The 23,692-nt window shown below is 42.4% G+C and overlaps 1 protein-coding gene and 1 long non-coding RNA gene across 3 annotated transcripts in view; both read right to left on the bottom strand.

Annotated features, from left to right (window-relative positions):
• mepcea (methylphosphate capping enzyme a) overlaps nucleotides 1–22,801 on the bottom strand; it is a 25,910-nt gene extending 3,109 nt beyond the window's left edge. Inside the window, exons 1-6 of one of the 2 annotated variants that reach the window (XM_083531306.1) lie at nucleotides 22,463–22,801; nucleotides 22,226–22,359; nucleotides 20,337–22,029; nucleotides 19,175–19,393; nucleotides 18,940–19,063; nucleotides 18,453–18,500 (exon numbers count right to left, since the gene is read on the bottom strand). In XM_083531306.1, the coding sequence (XP_083387432.1) occupies nucleotides 18,453–18,500; nucleotides 18,940–19,063; nucleotides 19,175–19,393; nucleotides 20,337–21,989 (2,044 nt within the window). In that variant the 5' untranslated portion in view covers nucleotides 21,990–22,029; nucleotides 22,226–22,359; nucleotides 22,463–22,801. Of the gene's footprint in view, nucleotides 1–17,482; nucleotides 18,501–18,939; nucleotides 19,064–19,174; nucleotides 19,394–20,336; nucleotides 22,030–22,225; nucleotides 22,360–22,462 lie in introns of those variants that run through there. The other variant, XM_083531305.1, reaches the window with a different exon arrangement.
• On the bottom strand, nucleotides 10,539–13,186 carry LOC310720640. The gene is made up of 3 exons (XR_014531789.1): nucleotides 12,573–13,186; nucleotides 11,584–11,805; nucleotides 10,539–10,808 (listed from the first exon to the last, which is right to left on the bottom strand). It is a non-coding gene; the product is annotated as an uncharacterized lncRNA (long non-coding RNA).
• Nucleotides 22,802–23,692: the final 891 nt, after the last annotated feature.

Below are 23,692 nucleotides of genomic sequence, written 5' to 3'. Positions count from 1 at the left end.
AAGCACTGAGTAGCTTTGGGCTAGTTAGCCAATTTATGATAACCCAAACCTGAGGAAAATTATATGCTAGCACTTCTTACCAAATTCAACCCATGAGCTAACTTGTGTTCAAATGGGAAACATTACTACCAATATCTTACACTAACAGCACTTTATAATAATAATAAAAACACTAACAGTCAGTCTAAAGTAGCCAGGCTACAGATTTAATTCTAATAGGATCATGCTAGGATGATTTAGCAGATAGAAGTGACTAACTAACGCAAAAACAGCTAGATTACATCCAGAAATGTCAAGGCTGTTGCTAACAATCATGCTAGCTGTTCGCTAAGTTAACGAGGTGTGATGCTGACTGTACTATTCAGCGATGCTGATTGGTGATAAATTGTAATCTGCTGAGGTGCAGATGTAGCGCAGGGTGTGAAAGTATGCTAATGCTACAGTGCATGCGAACATGCTAGCTGTCTGGTGGTGTGTGAAAAAGCAGAGCACATCTGCTGACATTCACTAAGCTAACATCCCGAGCATGTATTATTCATCTGTAATGAAGGGAGTGAGAGAGCGACAGAGACAGACAGAGAGTAAATTGGGTTAGAAAATAAAGCATGAATGGAGAGAAAGATAAAATGGAGAACGAGAGGAGAATGAAAGTGAAGGTCAGAAAACACGAGGGACGATCGGATTATTGGATTGATTTTAATGGCGGAAAGAAAATGACAGAGACAGAAAGTGAGAGAGAGAAAGTGTATCAAGATGAAGCCTTGACACACACATTCGATTTGAAAATCTTTACACAAATACACACTTATATGCAAAAGTATATGAACTAGAGTTGCAAAATGTTTCAAGATTAAACTTTCCATGGTACTTTAATATACAAATATCAGTAATATAACTTGAGCACACAAATTTATACAATTGTAAACACAAATACACTGACTGAGCATTTGAGATGATAAAAAAACTGTCTAAAAAGGACATCCCCCAAAAACAGTCCCCCGTAGTCATCATAAATCAGTTCAGGTTTCTATTGATACAGATTATATAAATCTCCCTAAATTTCTAATTTATCCCCATAAAGTCCCAAACTTTTAAGCCCCTTTGCACCCTAATAGGAACACATTTAATTGGTGGATCATTCCTCACATTTTACTATTCGTAACACACCTCAGTATTTCACACACTTTAGTATTTTACACACTTCAGTATTTTACACACTGCAGTATTCCTCACACTTCAGTATTTTACACACTGCAGTATTCCTTACACTTTAGTATTTTACACACTTCAATATTTTACACACCAGTATTTTACACACTTCAGTATTTTACACACTTTAGTATTCCTCACACTTCAGTATTCCTCACACTTGAGTATTTTACACACTTCAGTATTTTACACACTTCAGTATTCCTCACACTTAAGTATTCCTCACACTTCAGTATTTTACACACTTCAGTATTTTACACACTTCAGTATTTCACACACTTTAGTATTTCACACACTTCAATATTCCTCACATTTCAGTATTTTACACACCAGTATTTTACACACTTCAGTATTTTACACACTTCAGTATTCCTCACACTTCAATAATCCCCACACTTGAATATTCCACAAATTTCAATATTCCACACACTTTAGTATTTCACACACTTCAATATTCCCCACACTTTAATATTCCACAAACTTCAATATTTCACACACTTCAGTATTCCACACACTTTATTATTCCAAACACTTCAGTATTCCCCACACTTTAGAATTCCACACACTTTAATATTCCTCACACTTCAGTATTTCACACACATTAATATTCCACACACTTCAATATTCCACACACGTCAGTATTCCACACACTTCAATATTCCACACACTTCAATATTCCTCACACTTCAGTATTCCACACACTTCAATATTCCACAAACTTCAATATTCCTCACACTTCAGTATTCCACACACTTTAATATTCCACACACTTCAATATTCCACACATGTCAGTATTCCCCACACTTGAATATTCCACACATTTCAATATTCCACACACTTCAATATTCCACAATATTCTAGAGCAGGACCCATACTGAAGGTGAATCAGGGTGTAATGTTCTGTACAAATGCTTTATGAAGGTTTTGTTATTAATGTTGTAATAACAGCTTGTAATCACGTTCAGATCGACCTGCAAACATCAGACACTAGACCAAGTCTGATCTAATCCACGGTCTCTGTTTAAAAGGGGAACGTTGTGTACTTTTTCAATTTTGGCTGAACTTTCGGACACACACACACACACACACACACACACAGGACCTCCTGTGTCCCCTCCTCCAGCTTTTCTCACTCTGACAGACGAGCAGACCTTGAAAAATAAAGAAAAACAGTAATATATCCATGGAGACACTCTACAGTCTGGACACACACACACACACACACACACACACACACACACACACACACACACACACACAGTCCCACCATCCCATTCTGTTCATCCACTCCATAACAATCTGTCCTTCATTCATTTGTTCTTTTCATTTGGATTTTAAAAATCTGTTTTATCTTCACAGGCAGAAATCTGTGACATCACACAGCTGTGAATTTCATGCTCCTTTTTCTTTTAGCTTTATTGCTAGTTAGCTAACACACTTGTGCGTCCATCAACCTAACATTATACTAACACATCAGACCAAATTAAATCCTTTAGCCAACTTTTGTTCAAATGGGACAAGAGAATTTATCCTGTGGGGAAATGAATTCATTTCCTGCCACACCGCTAATGCTGGCATATTGCAGCAAATTTAGCTAGCTAGCAACATTTACATCCTAACCCAAAATAAAGCACTAACACTTTAAATGCTTTTAGAAGAGGGCCATCAATGTGCTGAGAGCAGCGGCCAAACTAGAATGACAGCAGAATCCCTGAGATGGAATAGTATATTAATTTAAGGATTACGTGAACTAGCGCTTAACTGCAGCTGAACCGAATTAGCAAGAAATCTGTAGAGCATCCGATTCATTAATAGCGTCGCCTTCATGATGATCATCTCCTTCAATATAACACACAAACAAAAGCTGTCTCAGTGATGCTGTGAAAAGAAGATAATATGTTTTAGCGTGCGTGTGTGCGTGTGTGTGTGTGTGTGTGTGTGTGTGTGATAGACAGCATCAAAAGCTTTCGAGATATCACAGCTCGACCAATCTGCTAGTTTTGCCAGCACCACTATGCATCCAGCTGTCAGAAGAGCAAGCCAAAGTGGAAATAAGTTATTTAAGAACACAAACACACACACACTTACACTTACACTTACACACACACACACACACACACACACACACACACACACACACCTGCACTGGCCACCTGAGACACATTACTCATGCAGAACTTCCTGTAATGCAAACATGCAAACAGCACTACACACATAACCACACACTTTAAATGCTTTCCTTGTGTGTGTGTGTGTGTGTGTGTGTGTGTGTGTGTGTGTGTGTGTGTGTGTGTGTGTGTGCGTGTGTAAGTACTCTGCAGGCTCATAACTCACTGTTCTAATGAACGGTTAATCAGCTCTGCTGCTTGAGCGGCTCCCTGCAGCTTCACTGCCAAGAACTAACGCTCACCAGCATTCGGCAGCTCCATAATCCAGAACTAATCCGCAAACAAACCGGAAACGATAAATAATTCGTTCTCGAGTCCATCCAGAACTCTCTGTCCTTTAAGAGCTGACCTCTGTGAGATCTGTCCATTACAAATAGACCCACCCACCCCATGAGAACCTTCTCTGTAATCTGTTTCTAGATTGTAGTTTTTGGAACAGTAGTTCGATCTTTACTGTCACTCCAACAAAGTGGCCATGGCAGGAAGCAGCAGTAAAAATAGGGAGGCTTTATTTGTTATGTTTATTTCGGAAAATCATTCAGAATCGTAGTTAGATTCAGAACTTTCCAGGATACATCCAAAACCAAGCCAGAAAGCTGAGTAAGATATTGATAAGCTCTGAAGAGCTTCCAGATGGGTCAAACACCAACATCATACTGCAATATCATACGCCAACATCAAACACCAGCACACACAGTTGTATTCCAAATAAAGACCACCTCACACAGTGCTTTTAAACACCATGCACACTCTCAGACACACACACTCTCACACTCTCACACACACACTCTCACACTCTTACACACACACTCTCACACACACACACACACACGAGTGCTTACACACCCTAATAACTTTAAAATAACACCACCCCTACCCCATGACCCCACATAGGATTTTAGAAATGTCTATAAAAAATCCAGAATCCAGTGTGGTGTTAATCTGGAGCTCTGTGAGGATCAGTGAAGTTCTAAAGTGTAGAGTGTTAAATGTTAACACTGTGAGCACTCAGCAGAGTCACAACAAACTACTGAGAAGGATTTCATCACAGCTTCTAGACGCTTACATATCAAGATTTTCAGTCTTGGTGTTTGCCCAAAGCTCTAGAGTCAACTTCTACACCTCTCTCCAAACTCTCTCCATCTCAAATCTTCAAACTCTCAAACCACCTTCCAAATTCTTTCCATCTCTCCAAATTCTTTCCAAACTCTCTTCATCTCTCCAAACTCTCTCCATCTCTCCAAACTCTCTCCATCTAAAATCTTTAAACTCTCAAACCACTTTCCAAACTCTCTTTATCTTTCCAGACTCATCAGAGATTCACATACACTCCATTAATTTGTCTTTTATTCCTGATAAAGCTCTTTATCGTCTCTACAGACACAGAAACTTTAACTCTTCAGTAGTTCCTTCTTTCTTTTAAAATTTTTTTATTGATGAAACTGTTGATGATAAAGTGCTTTACTTTAGACTAACGATGAAAGAGGGAGCGAGAGCGTTAATTACTCAACACACGGAAACACACTGAACCGTGGGCTATATTTGGAAGAGAGAACGCATTCTCGCTCCTCACACCCACGGGGACGCTTCAGTTTCTTCTCAAAAACATTTTCGGAGTAATCCTTTACCTCACACATACATACATACATACATACATACATACATACATACATACATACATACATACATACACACATACATACAAATATATATATATATATATATACACATAGTGGTCATGTAACATATAATATATATACACACATATAAATACACAAACACACACATACATACACAGTGGTCATCTGAAGTACAATTTACATACACACAAATATACACACACACACACACACACACACACACACACACACACACACACACAGACACACAGACACACATATATATATATATATATCAGTGTATGTTTGTGTATGTATATACATATATAAATATTACACACGTACACAAGCACATACACAAACATACACTGGTCATCTAAACTACACTACATGTGCACATACACACACACACATTATATATATTTGTATATACACAAGCACATACATACACACACAGTGGTCATCTCAAGTACATTACACATGCACATACACACACACACACACACACACACACACACGCAGACAAACGTGGACCACTTCATAAAAAGGTGCAGAAATCTTCTCACACATTTCTCTCGCCCACTTCATATTGTCTACTTCTGTCAACTGACGAGCAGGCACTTGCCTCCGTCGCCATGGGAACAGGCCTCAAATCAAACGAAGCCAAAAGAAGCCGAATGACACACACACACACACACACACACACACACACACACAAAATTATCTGTGGAATAGTCGGTGATGTAACACACACATACACACAAATAACACGCAAGTATGATACAGAAAAAGACACATCAACGCAAACTAGTCATCTGTCAGGATCCGTTTTTCTCATCAGGATAATCGGTGACGTTTTGTGATGCAGCACTCTGACGCTTATTTGACGGATATTGAACGTTATTTATATGTTTTTTGATGAAAACAAATCCGGACACGCTGTGGATCTGATACAGAACTAAAATAACACCCAGATAAAGTGTTTTTATACATTTTACTCTCTATTACCCTGCAGGAAACAGACTTCCAGTAACATGAGTTCAGTGTAAAAACAAGTCACCGTAAAAATTTTATTCTCGACATGTCGAGTCAGAAAGAGATGAACCGAGGTAACCACTGTCACTACATGAGGTGTGTGTTGTAAACGGAGTGTGTGAGGGGTAAACAGAGTGTGTGAGGGGTAAACGGAGTGTGTGAGGAGTAAACGGAGACGGAGTGTGTGAGGGAGTGTGTGAGGGGTAAACGGAGACGGAGTGTGTGAGGGGTAAACAGAGACGGAGTGTGTGAGGGGTAAACGGAGACGCAGTGTGTGAGGGGTAAACAGAGACGGTGTGTGTGAGGGAGTGTGTGAGGGGTAAACGGAGACGGAGTGTGTGAGGGGTAAACAGAGACGGAGTGTGTGAGGGGTAAACGGAGACGCAGTGTGTGAGGGGTAAACAGAGACGGTGTGTGTGAGGGGTAAACGGAGACGGAGTGTGTGAGGGGTAAACGGAGACGGAGTGTGTGAGGGGTAAACGGAGACGCAGTGTGTGAGGGGTAAACGGAGACGGTGTGTATGAGGGATAAACGGAGACGCAGTGTGTGAGGGGTAAACGGAGACGCAGTGTGTGAGGGGTAAACGGAGACGCAGTGTGTGAGTGGTAAACAGAGACGGATTGTGTGAGGGGTAAACGGAGACCCAGTGTGTGAGGTGTAACGGAGACGCAGTGTGTGAGGGGTAAACGGAGACGGAGTGTGTGAGGGGTAAACGGAGTGTGTGAGTGGTAAACAGAGACGGAGTGTGTTGGGGGTAAACGGAGACCCAGTGTGTGAGGGGTAAACGGAGACGCAGTGTGTGAGGGGTAAACGGAGACAGAGTGTGTGAGGGGTAAACGGAGTGTGTGAGTGGTAAACAGAGACGGAGTGTGTGAGGGGTAAACGGAGACAGAGTGTGTGAGGGGTAAATGGAGACGCAGTGTGTGAGGGGTAAACGGAGTGTGTGAGGGGTAAACTGAGACGGAGTGTGTGAGTGGTAAACGGAGACTCAGTGTGTGAGGGGTAAACGGAGACGGAGTGTGTGAGGGGTGAACGGAGACAGAGTGTGTGAGGGGTAAACGGAGACGGAGTGTGTGAGGGGTAAACGGAGACTCAGTGTGTGAGGGGTAAACAGAGACGGAGTGTGTGAGTGGTAAACGGAGACGGAGTGTGTGAGGGGTAAACGGAGACGGAGTGTGTGAGGGGTAAACAGAGACAGAGTGTGTGAGGGGTAAACGGAGACGGAGTGTGTGAGGGGTAAACGGAGACCCAGTGTGTAAGGGGTAAACGGAGTGTGTAAGGGGTAAACTGAGACGGAGTGTGTGAGGGATAAACGGAGACTCAGTGTGTGAGGGGTAAACAGAGACAGAGTGTGTGAGGGGTAAACGGAGACAGAGTGTGTGTGAGGGGTAAACGGTGTGTGTGAGGGGTAAACGGAGACGGTGTGTGTTTGAGAAAGATTTTGGGGGCAGTATAAGAACTGCTTTCCACACACTGTGGGGTCACAGATTCTGTCCTCAGAACTGTTTTAGATTTCCTCATGTTTTTCCTGCAGCTCTCTTCTCTCTCTCTCTCTCTCTCTCTCTCTCTCTCGCTCTCTCTCTCTCTCTCCCTCTCTCTCTCTCTCTCTCTCTCTCTCTCCCTCTCTCTCTCTCTCTCTCTCTCTCGCTCTCTCTCTCTCTCTCTCTCTCTCTCTCTCTCTCTCTCTTTCTCTCTCTCTCTCGCTCTCTCTCTCTCTCTCCCTCTCTCTCTCTCTCTCTCTCTCTCTCTCTCTCTCTCTCTCTCTCTCACTCTCCTCTCTCTCTCTCTCTCTCTCTCTCTCTCTCTCTCTCTCTCTCACCACATGTAAACTGTATTTCTGAAGCTAATCAGTTAAGTGTTTTATGTGTAAGAATAAGCGTGACGTCTCCTGGCTTTTAGAGTGTGACCTTTGGCCTTTAACGTTACTCGTCTGTGATGTGATCAATATGAGACATTACTAAGTCCTTCTGTAAAACAAACCCTGTGAGCGAGTTCTCGGCTCTCTGCTCTCTCGTTCTCTGCTCTCGGTTCTCTGCTCTCAGTTCTCCGTTCTCCGCTCTCGGTTCTCCATTCTCAGTTCTCTGCTCTCGGTTCTCTGCTTTTAATTCTTGGTTCTCTAAAACTGTCTGTCAGCACAAGCACAAGGGTTGTTTCAAACTTTCAAAAACTTACTCCTGTGTTGGAAAAAACACCACTACAGTGTTAGTGTGGGAAAAATACTCATTCATGCTAAACAGAAATGCACACAAATAACACACTATCATCACACCATCACACACCATCAAACACCATTATTCACCATCATCAACCATCATCACAACACACAACATCAAACACTATCATCACACACCACACCATCATCACACACCACAACATCAAACACCATCATCACACACCATAATCAAACAGCAACATCGACACCACACACCATCACCAAACACCTTCACACACCCTTCATCAAATACCACACACCAACACAAGCCAACTTCAAACACCATCACACACCATCATCAAATACCACACCAACCCACACCAACTTCAAAAACCATCACACACCATCATTAAATACCACACCAACACACACCAACTTCAAACACCCGGCACACACCATCATTAAATACCACACAAACCAACTTTAAACACCATCACACACCATCATCAAATACCACACCAACACACACCAACTTCAAAAACCATCACACACCATCATCAAATACCACACCAACACACACCAACTTCAAACACCTTCACACATAATCATTAAATACCACACCAACACACACCAACTTTAAACACTATCACACACCCTTATCAAATACCACACCAACACACACCACTTCAAACACCATCATACACCATCATCAAATACCAGACCAACACCACAAACACTTCACATACCATCATCAAATACCACACCAACACACACCAACTTTAAACACCTTTACACATAATCATTAAATACCACACCAACACACACCAACTTTAAACACCATCAAACACCCTTATCAAATACCACACCAACAAACAAAACTTCAAACACCACCACACACCATCATCAAATACCACACCAACACACACCAACTTCAAAAACCATCACACACCATCATCAAATACCACACCAACACACACCAACTTCAAACACCTTCACACATAATCATTAAATACCACACCAACACACACCAACTTTAAACACCATCACACACCCTTATCCAATACCAAACCAACAAACAAAACTTCAAGCACCATCACACACCATCATTAAATACCACACCAACACACACCAACTTTACATACCATCATCAAATACCACACCAACACACACCAACTTCACATACCATCATCAAATACCACACCAAAACAAAACAAATTTAAACACCATCACACACCATCACACACCATTATCAAATACCACACCAACACACACCAACTTCAAACATCATCACACACCATCATCAGATACCACACCAACACATATTACTTTCAAACACCATCATCAAATACCACACCAACACAAACCAACTTTTAACACCATCACACACCATCATCAAATACTATATCGACACACCAACTTCAAACACCATCACACAACATCAAACAGCACATCAACAATGATCTTCATCAAACAGCACCCACACCCACATTAAACACTATATCATGTAATACCAGCGGTGCCCAACATTTTTACTATGAGGGACAAGAAATTAAACTCAAGGGCCTTTTGCTGAAAATAAATGTTGCCGTGCACCAAACATTATATTAAACTGGTTCCTATTGTTTATGATTTAATTTATATAAAGAATGAAATAAACATGACTCTGTTTTTACTACACTACATACACAATCCAGTTTTTCTACATTGCTAATTTCAAAAAAGTTGATATTTTTTTCTTTTTTCTTATGTATGGCATGGTGGATTGAATAAAGGGACACCACGTCTGGGCCGCTCTGTTATACAGTATCTCAGGATTCAGTGTGAGGATTGTGTTTATTTTCCCTCATTTTCACGTCGTAACAAAGACAATATATTTACTAAATCAGGCAGAAAACACGGGTTAGAGTTCTACAATTTATACAAGTGTTAGTCACATCCCTTCCTCTCCATCTCTCCCTCTCTCTCTCTCTCCATCTCTCCCTCTCTCTCTCTCTCCATCTCTCTCTCTCTCTCTCTCTCTCTCTCTCTCTCTCTCTCTCTCTCTCTCTCTCTCTCTCTCTCTCTCTCACTCTCCTCCATCTCTGTCTATCCTCCATCTCTCTCTCTCCATCTCTGTCTCTCCTCCATCTCTCTCTCTCCATCTCTGTCTCTCCTCCATCTCTCTCTCTCCATCTCTGTCTCTCCTCCATCTCTCTTTCCATCTCTGTCTCTCCTCCATCTCTCTCTCTCTCCATCTCTGTCTCTCCTCCATCTTTGTCTCTGCTACATCTCTCTCTCTCTTTCTCTCTCACTCTGTCTCTCCTCCATCTCTCTCTCTCTCTCTTTCTCTCCATCTCTGTCTCTCCTCCATCTCTCTCTTTCTCTCTCACTCTGTCTCTCTCTGAACTCCAGCAGAGCTACAGAAGGTTGTTATGTATCAGCACACACTCCTCCAGTCCTCCAATCCTACGCTCCTCTTCGTTCTTTGCGTTTACTCAGTGTTCAGCCAGCGATGAGCGATTTTGCCTCATCCTACGCAAACACACGCACTCCTCTTTCTCTCTCTCTCTCTCTCTCTCTCTTTCTCTCTTTTCCTCTCGATGTCATATTCCTCCTCTTACAAATTGTCTCTGCTCAGGTGTGGGTCTAAATTTCATGTAGAAAAAGAAAGAAAGAAATTTGTACTTTGCCACTACAGGAGATTAAAAGACACACACACACACACACACACACACACACACACACACACACACACACACACACACACACACAGATACAGGGCTAAGGCAGACATGCTAAAACCCATCTTTAGTTTTAATAGCAGTGTTATTAACTGTTATTATTTCAGCAGCACTGAAACCTCAATATGGCCATGCTGATAAATGCTAATCGGGGTGCAGGTCAGGGTTTGAAGCAGGCTGCACTGCAGAGTCAGTCAGAGTGCTGTAATAATGCCGTAATAACATGGTTATAACAGTTTTACTCTCCATGTGCAAGACGGAAACTGGTTCATTCTTCAGAACAGGTTTGTTGAGTTTCAGGATACCGACTTTAAAACATGATGCTAACATTAGTGCCAGCTACGACTCAACTCCTCTAATCTGACTCTAATGAATCATTTCACTGAATCTGACTCCTAACAGGACTGAGCTCCACGGGAACTAGAGGAATACATTCAGATTCAGAGTCAGAGTTCCGTTTTAATTACTGTGTGAATATGAGTCATGTTTTATCTACTGATGACATCTGATCATTTCAAATGCAGAAGTTTCATTTTTAGACGTTTTTAGGCCTCAAAGAAGATGAAATAATGGAATATAAATGTAATCCGATTTTAAAACATAAACCCAGCACACAGCACAGAAACTGGGGTTCACCATCACCTGAGCAATGACTCGATTCTCTGACTCTCTTGAATTACCTGCAGGAGTGAATCAGTCTCTCTGGAATTCAGCTTTGAGTCACTGCTCAGGAGGTTCAGGGATCCAAAAGAGAACTTTTATTGGATGACGAGGTTTGTCTGTGACTCAGAAGAAATTATAGCCAATTAAAAGTCATGATTCATTTCTACTCTGCGTCTGATGTGTGGGGAAAAGAGTCATCTGGGTAGAACGATTCATTTGTGAACATCCAGTGTGCAAAGCTGAGGGTGATGGTGTCCGAGAAGAAAGAGAGAAGATAGAACACACAGGGACGACAGATATATACAATATATCATCTTTTATATTCTGATTTTAATGCTGTTAACACACAACTATGTCACCAGTACGAATTAACCACACACACACACACACACACACACACACACACACACACACACACACACACACACTTGCTCTCACAATCAGTGTTGAAGCAAGTCTTAAATTGGAAATGAGCAATGCTTTTGATTGACCAGTACATACAGAGAGATAAAGAGAAAAAGAAAGAGAGAGAGAGAGAGAGAGAGAGAGAGAGAGAGAGAGAGAGAGAGAGAGAGAGAGAGAGAGAATGAGAACATGGGAGATCAGATAAAAGACCAGAGAGAAGTACAGAGGCTGAAAATGTCTGTATGAACTTCATCAGTATTCTTGTCTGAGGACAAATCACCAACACCAGGAATGATATAGTGAGAGAAAGAGAAAGAGAGAGAGAAAGAGAGAGAGAAAGAGAGAGAGAGAAAGAGAGAGAGAGAGAGAGAGAGAGAGAGAGAGAGAGAGAGAGAGAGAGAGAGAGAGCACAGATGGAGCAAATAATCTCTCTACCTGTATCTCTCTTCTCTATCCCCAAATTCAGCTCTTACGTTCACATGTTCTGTCACTTACTGACAATCTGACAGGCAGAAGGAGAGAAGAGAACGAAATAGAGAAGGGGAGAAATAGAGAGATGGATAACGAAAGAGAGATAGAGATGGAGTGACAGTTTTCTTACCTTTGTGGTTACGATGCAGAGGCAGTCCATGGTAGAGAGAAACCAGGTGGGGGAAAATCCAACACCCCAATCCCCCCTTTACCCTCTGCCCTTCCTACCCTTCCTACTCCCCCTCTCTCTCTCTCTCTCTCTCGCTCTCTCTCTCTCTCTCTCTCTCTCTCTCGCTCTCACTCTCTCTCTCTCTCTCTCTCTCTCTCTCTCTGCCGTACCCCCTTTAGTTCTCCCGTGTGCCTCTTTTTTTGACTGACTGAAGCCGAGAGGGAAATACAGGAAAGATGGAAGGAAGGAGGGAGGGAGAACGTAAAGGAAGAGCAGAGGGAGGGACAGAGAGAGAGAGAGAAAAAGAGAGAGAGAGAAAGAGGGTGGGCTTTTGTGCTGTTAAACAGAGAGAGAAAGAAAGAATGAGCAACTGAGAAGGGAAAGATGGATAGAAGGAAGAAAGGAAGGAAGATAGTGAGAAAAGAGGGATGAAAGGATAAAAAGAGGTGAGGGAATGAAGGTGGGAAAGGGGGGGAAATATGTTGTGAGAAAAAGAAAGGAAGAAAGAAAGAGAGAGCAGGGGGTTGGACGAGAGATTATATTGAGTGCATGTGTGCACAGAGAGAGAGAGAGAGAGAGAGCACGCTGAGCGAGAGCGAGAGAGAGAGAGAGAGAGAGAGAGAGAGAGAGAGAGAGAGAGAGAGAGAGAGAGAGAGAGAGTCACTTATACACCACGATTAGAATGTCAAACATTAGCAGAGAGAAAGGAGGAAGGGACAGGAAAGAGAGAGAGATGGAGAGAGATGGAGAGAGAGAGAGAGAGATGGAGAGAGAGAGGATGCTGCTTTGGTTGCTGGGGCATTCTGCAGCTGTTGCCGTAGCAATGGTGCAGTTGTTGCCGTGGCAATAGCGATGGCTGTAGTCATGCAGCCGATGCTGACAGCAGCAGAGACTCTGAGTGTGTGTGTGTGTGTGTGTGTGTGAGAGAGAGAGAGAGAGAGAGAGAGAGAGAGAGAGAGAGAGAGAGACAGACAGAAAGAGAGAGAGAGAATAAGGGAGAAGACACTCATTTTCACGTACCGACTGGTTCCCTATTGGACGAGACCAATTAATCTGAAATGAAATACAGAGAGAGAGCTGAAGCGAGGGAGAGAGAGCTGGAGCAAGGGAGAGAAAGCTGAAGTGAGGGAGAGAGAGACAGATAGAGAGACAGACAGATGGAGAGGTTATTCTGAGTGTATGTATAGCATCTCTTATCAAAAACTCTTATTTGCTCCTTTTCAGGCCTTTTGCTTTAACTCTCTCATTAGTGTAACTCTGGCTCCATCCCAATATCACACAGCTGGACAGACAGTGAAAGGATGGAGAGAGACAGAAAAAGAAGGAGAGAGAGAGTGGAAAAAAAAGAAGGGAATCTCTTTTGAGCGCTGTGGGGAATCGGACGAGGCGTTAGAAAGGAAGAGTGGAGTTAAACAAAGCAGCAGAAACACGACCGGAAGCTCCACACTATAGCTTTAAGGAAAAGGTGGACTGTACCATCTCAGGGAGCTGTGTGTGTGTGTGTGTGTGTGTGTGTGTGTGTGTGTGTGTGTGTGTGTGTGTGTATGTGTGTGTGTGTGTGTGTGTGTGTGTGTGTGTGTGTGTGTGTGTGTATGTGTGTGTGTGTGTATGTGTGTGTGTGTGTGTGTGTGTGTGTGTGTGTATGTGTGTGTGTGGGCTTCATAGCGCTTCACACACTCGGCATTTCTTACACACACACACACACACACACACACACACACACACACACACACACACACACACACACACACACACACACCCCACAGCGCAGGGAGCAATGGTGCAGCAGTAAAGCAATTCACAATGATGAACACATTCTCATTCCCTGGGGATGAGTGGAGACAACACACACACACACACACGCACACACACACACACACACACACACACACACACACAAACACACACACACACAAACACACACACACACAAACACACACAAACACACACACACACAAACACACACAAACACAAACACACACAACATCATTTTTATGTCATCACTTAAAAAAAACTGATGTTACAAAAGTTACATTTCAATATGATCATAAGTCTCAGTGAGAAATCAGTTCTGATGATGGTGGAAAACATGCTAATTACAATTCTAAATGTAAATACAGAAATTTTACTCACACAATAAAGTTGTTTTTAGCAATTTACCAACACATTCGAAGTACATGTTGATGTTGAAGTTTTAGTTGTTCACTGTGTCTTCATACCACGTGCATCTGAGACTCAACGAGAAAGCTAATTCATTAGGGAAGTCATTAACGAGGTAACTGGCATATTGTGAATTAAACAGAGCTAGCATATTTTATTACGAGGTAGCTAGAATTTTAATATTTTTATATATATATATATATATAAAATATAAATATTCAACATTTTTTATAATAGAAAAGTTTGTTTTATAAAAAATAAAATGTAATTTATTATTAAATAAATAAATGTAATTAAATATTGTGATATTTAACAATAGTTAATCCTGTAAACACTTAGTAATGTGGCTTAATTATATTAAAATGTAAAAAACGCTTTTATATGCATACTGTATGTATTCATATATATATATATATATATATATATATATATATATATATATATATATATATATATATATATATATATATATATATATGTATATATTCATAATTTGTTCTAATAAATGTTTCCTTTAAATATCGCAATTCAGCTCTTTTTACACTCGTGTGTAATTCAGTCACTTTAAATAAAAGCATCTGCTGCAAACAATCACATCAGTGTGTTTCTGAACTCTGGTTGGATTTTATGTGAAACAGCGGCATCGTATGGCCACTTGAATTATTACTCCTGTTGAAATGCTGTGTCGAGTCTTCTAGATTGAACCGATTCTGTGGGAGCTGAAATCTGTTCTTCTCGAGATACTGTAGAAATTCGGGCTTTGCAAGGTTTTTTTTAGGCAGGTGTGAAAAACGTAAGAATGCTTTCAAAATACATTTTAATCATTTTTAATAAGTTTATATATTTTTTTATCCATTAACAAAATAGAAAGTTAAGAAACAGAAGAGAAATCCAGAACACATCAGTATCTGCTGCGACACAGTTTGGATTTCAGTTCTTACTTTTTGTACACCAACACAAAGTCAGGGATTCTGTAGGATCAGTGTCAACTTTATGATTCACCAATGTAACCAAGCAGGTGCTGATTATCAACAGTTTTATCTGTAGGTTGAAACACAGTCATGAAGTGAAACAGAAACAGTGTGTAGGAGCTTCAGACTGGGTGAGGAGCCGAAATCTGCTCTTAAGGTGAGGTTGTGTCATGTCGTAGTTCCACACCATTGCAAGACTGAGCAACGAGACACATGGTAGTTCAACTGCATCAGCAAGGTCTCTCCTAGGCAAAGATCTCAAAGCAGACCAGGAGTTCAGTATGTGCCCTTCAAGCTTTTTTAAAAACGCAGTGGTCGACCAAGGAAACTTAATGTAGATGATGAAAGACACACCATGCTCACTTTTCTTCAACCTTGGAAAGTGTCCAGCAGCACCAACAGAAAAAAATGGGACCCAGGTACACCCATCTACTCTCTGGAGAAGTCTGGCCAGAAGTGATCTTCATGGAAGATAAATTACGACCAAAAAGCCAAACCTCAGACATGGAAAAGACTCAGTGTCTCATCTCTGCATGAAAACAGAGGAACTGGGGGCAGAAAAACAGAAGCAGGTTCTCTGGACTGATGAGTCAAAATCAGAAATATTTGTCACTAGCAGGTGGCAGGACACTGAAGGTCTGGAAAATGGTGCAATAATGAGTATCTGCAGGTAACAGTGAAGCATGGTGGAGGTGTCCTGCATTTCTGGATCTGCATTTCTGTAAATGGAGTTGGAGATGTGGTCAGGATTAATGGTGTCCTCAAGGCTGGGAAATCCAGGCAGATTCTTCTCTATCATGCAGTGCCATCAGAGAGGCTTCTGATTGGCCCCAAATTATTTCTGCAGCAGGACAACGACCTCAAACATACAGTGTCATTAAGAACTATCTTCAGCGTAGAGAAGAACAAGGAGAACTGGAAGTGGTAGTTTTGTCCTCCACAGAGTTCTGATAAAGACACCATCGAGTCTGTTTGGATTACATGAAGAAACATGAAGATTTGAGGGGCCTCCAAACTGAGGCAAACTGTGATTTGATTTTGATTTTTTTTTTATGTTTATTTACTTTTAATTTTGTTCATTGTTTAAAAACTAACACTTATTTTTAAAAGCATCTCACTTTACAGTATTTTTCACACCTGCAGAAACTTTTGACTGCTCCTGTGTGTATAGAAACCTTCTGAGGTTAGATCTCATGGTCTCCCTCGTTTCATCATGCAGCTTTAGAAACTCTGCAGTTTCACTTTTCAAAAAAGTTGCCCACAAATTCAGCTTTTTGTTGTTTAATAATTGTGTACATTTGAACAATACACAGGTGAAAATGAAAATGTTTTGAAGTTGAAAGATTATAAAAAGTTCGAGAAGCATCAGAGTCCGAGTCCTGGGAATTTATTAGAAAGTAAATTATTACATGTGAGACTTTAAGCATATCATTGCAGGTAGTTGGTGTGAAAGAGGCAGATGTAGAGGACAGGGGGGTGTGGAGACGGATGAGCCGCTGTGGCGCCCCCTAATGGGAGAAGCCAGAAGAAGAGGAAGAAGATTGAGGTTTGACTCTCAGGACTGTAGGGAAAGAGGTTTTGGTGTAATACGGTGATGGTCTCAGTGGAACTCCTGGTTTTATTCATATTCAGAATACTTTATTGATCCCACGGGGAAATTGTTAAATTAGTCATTCTTTAAAAACCTCCGTGTTGAACTCTGTGTCTTTGTGTTTAAAAAAAAAAATTTAAATGAGACACTTAAAAGCAAAATTTGGTTTATTATCCAGTTACACTGCGCTTTAACACAACATTCATCTGATCCATGAAGGATTTAATACCTCGCTTTTTAAAACACAAACTAAAACAGAGAGAAAAAGAGAAGACGATGACGACCCTCATCCCGTCTTTCGGTTTTTAGTAAAAACGGGAAAAAAGTTTCAGATCATCTTTTCTGTTGCTGAATAAACCTGGGCTGCGTGTTGCTTGAGATCAGACCTTTTTATATATATATATATACACACACGTATTTATTCGGATCAAATATCCGCCGTAGCGACAGAACGTGACCTCGTGACCTTGAGAATGCATCCAGTGAAACCTGCTAGTTTATTTTAGTACCATAAAAAGAAAATGAGTTCGGAGTAGTTCTGATTCGTCCTGAGGCGCGTTAATGTTCTCGCTAACTGTGAAACGTTGGGGTGAGTCTCTGCAGAAATGTAAAGCACCAGGAGGAAGTCCAGGAGAAGATCACAGGGGAGAGGGGGAGGGGGTGGAGGTTATAGAAGGAAAAGGTGGAGTGGATAAACGTATATAAACTCGGCCTGATCAAGTCATTTCACCTGAACGTGTCATCAGGATTTACAGCACAGGAAGAATACAATAACGTGTGACATGAGTCCAACATCCATCTTCAAATGATCTCGGATACGACGTTTAGCTGATTCTTCATCCAAAAACCCCAAAAATAAAAAAAATCCAAACCTCTTACACAAAATAAACTTTTGTTTTTTTTACATTTCTTTTCCACAGATACAGAGAACCAGAGAGCACACGTCCGTCTCGTCTCGTCTCGCCACGTCTCCGTCTCCGTTTCTGTCCGACGCTCAGGAGGAAGTGATGAAAGCGTTCCAGAATTTGACTTCCTCCAGTGATACGTGAAGAATTCCCCGGATCACACACACCGTCTTGATCCCGATTTCACGCACACGCACACGCACACTCACTCACTTTCGAGGAGCAGTTCCTTTGTGAAACAGATAAATCGGCCTCTGAAAACCTGAAAGAAATATTTTAATTACTTTATTAGTTTATTGAGGAATTAAAAGAGCAGCTTCTTTTAAACTGAATTAATGTGAAAGAAATTCCAAAAATTCTAATTTCCCCATCAGACCACACGTCCCGCCTTCCTGTTCACTACTGATGCATTAATACACAAGTCAGAGCTCACGCTATCATACAAATAAATCAAAATTAAATTAAAAATTATATTGTGATTTCTGGATTTTTTTTTTAGATTATGTCTCTCACAGTGGACATGCACCTACGATGACAATTTCAGACCCCTCCATGATTTCTAAGTGGGAGAACTTGCAAAATAGCAGCGTGTTCAAATACTTATTTTCCTCACTGTATATATATATATATATATATTCACTCGTTTTTATTCAGATCTAATAAATAACGCTATTCCTGGCCTTCCTGAGAGAAACACTGACCTCGTGACGACGTGTTGGGAGTTCCGAGGAGCTCGTAGCTGGAGAAGCCCACCTCGCTGGTCAGGAAGGAGGAGAACTGCTCCGGCTTCAGCTGGATACTGAAATAGTTATTATGGATCGTCTCCTGTGTCAGGGGGAAAAAGAGAAATGTAATGAAGTGAAAGAAAAAGGAACAGATGTGAAGAGGAAGCGTCGAGTCGCTCGTTCGCTCGCTCTGAGTGTACAGTAAGAGCACCGTGAGCTTCTTTCTCTTGTTGTAGGAGTTCCAGGGTTGGGGTTCGAGGATGAAGAGGCCGCCGGGGCGAAGGTGACGATACACCCGCTGGAAGAAGCGACGCAGACCGACGTCACCCCAGTTCAGGTGGATCCACTTAGTGACACTCAGACACATGATCACGTCAAATTCCTCACGCTGAGTCTCCAACAACACGTCACTGTCCAACACGTAATTCGCCTGAGAGAGAGAGAGCGAGAGAGAGAGAGAGAGACATAGAAAGACAGAAAGAAGGGTATATGGGCAGAGAGATAGAGGGGAGAGACAGGTAGAGGGACAGGTAGAGGGACGGGTGAGAACATTAGATTTTGTATTAAACACTTTCACACTCAGGCTTCATGCAACACAAAGTTACACTGTAGACACAGTAATGCTGTAGTGCTCCTCCCTTCCACACACACGTCCTCTTAACGTCCCATTACAGAATCATTCAGTGAACACACACACACACACACACACACACACACACACACACACACACACAAAACAAGAGTAGAATAACAAGAAGTGAATATGAAAACCAATGAAAAACAATCTCACACACACACAACAACATGTTTATGCAGTTCTGAGTGAATCCGATGTTCACGTGAGGCCTGCAGATTAAACCGGGACGTAAAACATTAATTATTGTGTGGTGTATGGAGAGGAGGATAAAGAGAGAAACTTCCTCACACACACATTTATATTCCATCACTTATCCAATGCTAATCCCTATAAGCTTCAGTCTACATTATAAGGTATCCTGTGTGTGTGCGTGTGTGTGTGTGTGTGTGTGTGTGTGTGTGTGTGTGTTTTACCTTCTGCTCTAATACACAATTAATCATCACGGTCTCAGCCAATCAGAATGGACCGTGCTGAATAATTTAACAACAAAAACACACAGTATAAATGGTTATAAATTAAAATTGAGATGAATATGCTAATTTGGACACACCCCCATGTCCGTTTGAACCCAATATTAACTCTAAAATTACTGTTAGCTAACGGCTCATAAATTAGGTCCAATTCACACCAGTCTTGATTAACATCCTGGTTCGTTTGACTCTTGACAGCAAGCAAATCAGAACCATGGCAACAACAATCGGTTATCTGAGAGACTAGTGTCTGATTGAGATCTTACCCTTACGAAGGTGACGTTAGAAGGAAAATTCCCAGGAGGAAGTGTGGGCGTGTCCGGTAGAGGAGGAGCAGCGATCGGTCCTCGGGAGACACAGAGCGAAACAGGAAATAAGCGATTCTCATTGGACGATATGGAATCTTTAATCTGTTCCGTCTTGTTCTCTCCATCCTCTGATCCGCCTTTTTGTCTAATATCTACAGATGGTTTCTCTTTGTCTTTTTCCTCTCCATCTTCTCCTCTTCCGGTCTCTTTCCTGGCCTGGAGTGTGTGCACTTCGGAGAGATAATGCCGGACGTTTTGTTTCGCTGCGTGGATCAGTGTGCTGTCAATATCCAAACCCACGATGCGTGCTGGACGCCAGTTCTTTGCAATGGTAAGAGTCACGTGACCAGTGTTACAGCCTAAATCCAGGACTTCCTTACCCTGGAACCATTCCGGTTCAAAAACACGGATCCGTGCGTCCTCGATGGCACCCGGGTTCCTGTAACCGTAGTACTGATTGTAGTTCCCGTACTGAAACTTTTTTTTCAGGTGTTGATGTTGCTGGTTTGGTTTGTGCTGATTGCAGTTTCTTGAGGTCTGCTTGTGGTTGTTCCTTTGCTGCCCCCGCTGGTTTGGAGGATGTTGTGGTGCCGATTCCGGACCTGTCGTTCGGTTCTTTTCCCAACACAGACCACCAGCGTTCTCCGATCTGCTGCTGCTGCGCTTCCGTCTACGCTGGCGGTGCGATGTGTGTGTCCCAGGAGTCTGCGTGTTGTCTTTTTCCTCATGAACGTCCTGTTTTGGGGGAAAGTCAGACTCGTTCATTTCTACCTGCAAAACAGCTTCGGGTTCTGGGCTGTTCTGAAGATTATACCCTGGGGATGTTAACATGCACTCTGATTTCGACACTAAACCCACTTCTGATTGGTTGAGGTCCATGGCCACACCATCACCTCCTACGACACTCTCTATGTTCTCAGGTTCTCCTGATACTCTTCCTCTTCCCACACCTCCTCTTGCCACTATTCCTCCATGGTGCCGGTTCCGGTGTCGCCTCCGTCCTCCGCCGCTTTTAAAAGGTGAAAGCACGATGCCGGCGTCCCCTCTGGTGCACCCGTTGAGGTTCAGCGGGTCCGTGATGTCCCTCGGAATCAGGATCTCGACCGGATCCCGGCTTTTAGGTGGCAGCGGAGAAGATTTGGGCGTCTCTGCGTTTAAAGCCCGGTTCACCTCTTCGTCCAATAAGCTGTTGAGGTTGAGCGGGTCAAAGATATTCCCGCCCAGCAGGAAGTTGGTCGGCAGGACGGACTCGCTCTCGGAGTTGGCACGGCGACGCCGTTTCCCGAACACGGGATGCTTAAAGCCGGCGCTTATCGTACTCCGACGTTTGTTCGGTCTCTGCTGATGGGGTTTGGGATTCTGGACACCGTCTTGGTTTTGGGTCACAGAGTCTGACTCCGCGTTCACGTCCTCGATGACTGCGGTTTTGTTCACGTCCTCTTCAGCGGGGTCACGGGTTCCATTTTCCTCGCCGGTGTGTGTCGTTACGGCAGAGTTCTGAGGGTTTACAGCACAGTTTCCGGAAAGTTCTGGCTGCGGGCGCGCTAAAGACGCGTACGCGGACCGATCGCTCGCTACAACAGTCTCTTTCTCGACAGACATTTCGATCATCTTCTAACCAGTGCAGTGACGATAGAGCGCATTGGAGGATCTGAAAAACACCAGCATGAGAACATTCATGAGAACATTTACATATATTAATATGCTAATACACCAAATATTTACTAACATTTACTTCAGGATAAACATTTTAACCCAATTTAATACACTTCTAATAATTATGACATTTATAGCAAAAACATTTCTGAGGGAGAAAAAAAAAAAAAAAAACGTTTATTTTGCGTTACCTCAATTTCCCTGTCGTGCCTGACTCCGCCTCCAAGTGCGTGAAACCCCGCCCCCGAGCGTCACATTCTCCTCGCACTCATGAATAACTCATGAGCTCCCAAAAGGCGGAGGAGGAGGAGATGGAAAGGGGGATCTATAACAACAATAACAGCAGTAAGAGCGCCAGTCCCCTGAGCATGTCCTCCAGACACCTCAGAGAGAAGAAAATAGCCAAAACAATACAAAACCCAACCCACTTGCAGCCTTGACCATCCGGTGAGTGTCTCAGAGCGAGCAGTTCTCAGCTTCAGCAGGAGAGTTAGCAGTGAGCTAACGTCATGTCAGGAAAAACAAAACAATAAGATTAAGGAGACACACCCCTCAGAGGCCTGAATACAATTATCTATCGAATTATGGAATGAACTGATGTGTGTGTGAAGGTGTAAAGAGTTAATAGTAGAATATTAGCCACATGTAATGATGTTGGTGGTGATTTTTGTCTGGAACTCCGATAAACACACGAACACTCAACTTTCAGCCGCGCGCGAGCTGAGCGCCAGACCCACTTCCTGCGCTTTATATAATCCCGGAGCTCTCGCGCGCCTTAACGAGCACATAGCTCAGCCAATAGGCAGCCGGGCTGCATTTTCCCCACCAATCAGATCATTCGGGAGGCGGAACTAGCCTACTTTTCTTTATATAGGCGTTTATGTAGATGCCTGAACAAAACTCAACAAGTATTTCATCTTATTGTGTTTATATTTTTTTTTTTATTGAAAACTTGTATCAGGGTCGGAATCTCACTTCATAATCAGTGCCTAGTTTTTGTACTTTGAATTGTATTGTTTGGGGGAAAAGGAATCGTTTTGGTTGTAAATCTTTCCCGCATTTCCAGACAGGCAACAAAACTGCAAACATGGCGGTTTTTGAAGCTCTTTTATGGACGGACATGCAGTTCAATAGCTTTTCTGTTCGGTTATTTATATTACAACACGTCTACAGTTACTGAGCAGATCCTTAAAGATGTTTCATGATGCAGATTATTTATTAATTATCCCCCTGGTACTGAATATCACCAGGTTTCTGATCAAAATCCATGCACAAGCACATACTTAAAACAAACATACACATAATCCACATGTCAGTTGATTTCCTCGTCCTCCATCTTCCCCACTGTGTTAGAGCAGAACAACCAGGGCAAACCAGGTTCAGGATGATCTCGGCTCTAAGCACCGCTCATGGGGAGTGGGAGCTCAGTGGTTAAGGCTCTGGGTTACTGATCGGAAGGTCGGGGGTTCAAGTCCCGGTATCGCCAATCTGCCACTCTTGGGCCCTTGAGAAAGGCCCTTAACTCTCTGTGCTCCAGGGGCACCGTTTCATGGCCGGCCCTGCCCTCTGACCCCAGCTTCTGAACAAGCTGGGATATGTGAAGAATAAATTTCACTGTGCTCTAATGTATATGTGACAAATAAAGGCTATTCTATTCT

This window comes from Silurus aristotelis, assembly GCF_946808225.1.
Source record: "Silurus aristotelis genome assembly, chromosome: 26".
In the NCBI taxonomy this organism is placed as follows: Eukaryota; Metazoa; Chordata; class Actinopteri; order Siluriformes; family Siluridae; genus Silurus; species Silurus aristotelis.
The sequence above is the reverse complement of the archived record's forward strand: the minus strand, read 5'-3'. Positions and strand labels throughout refer to the sequence as shown.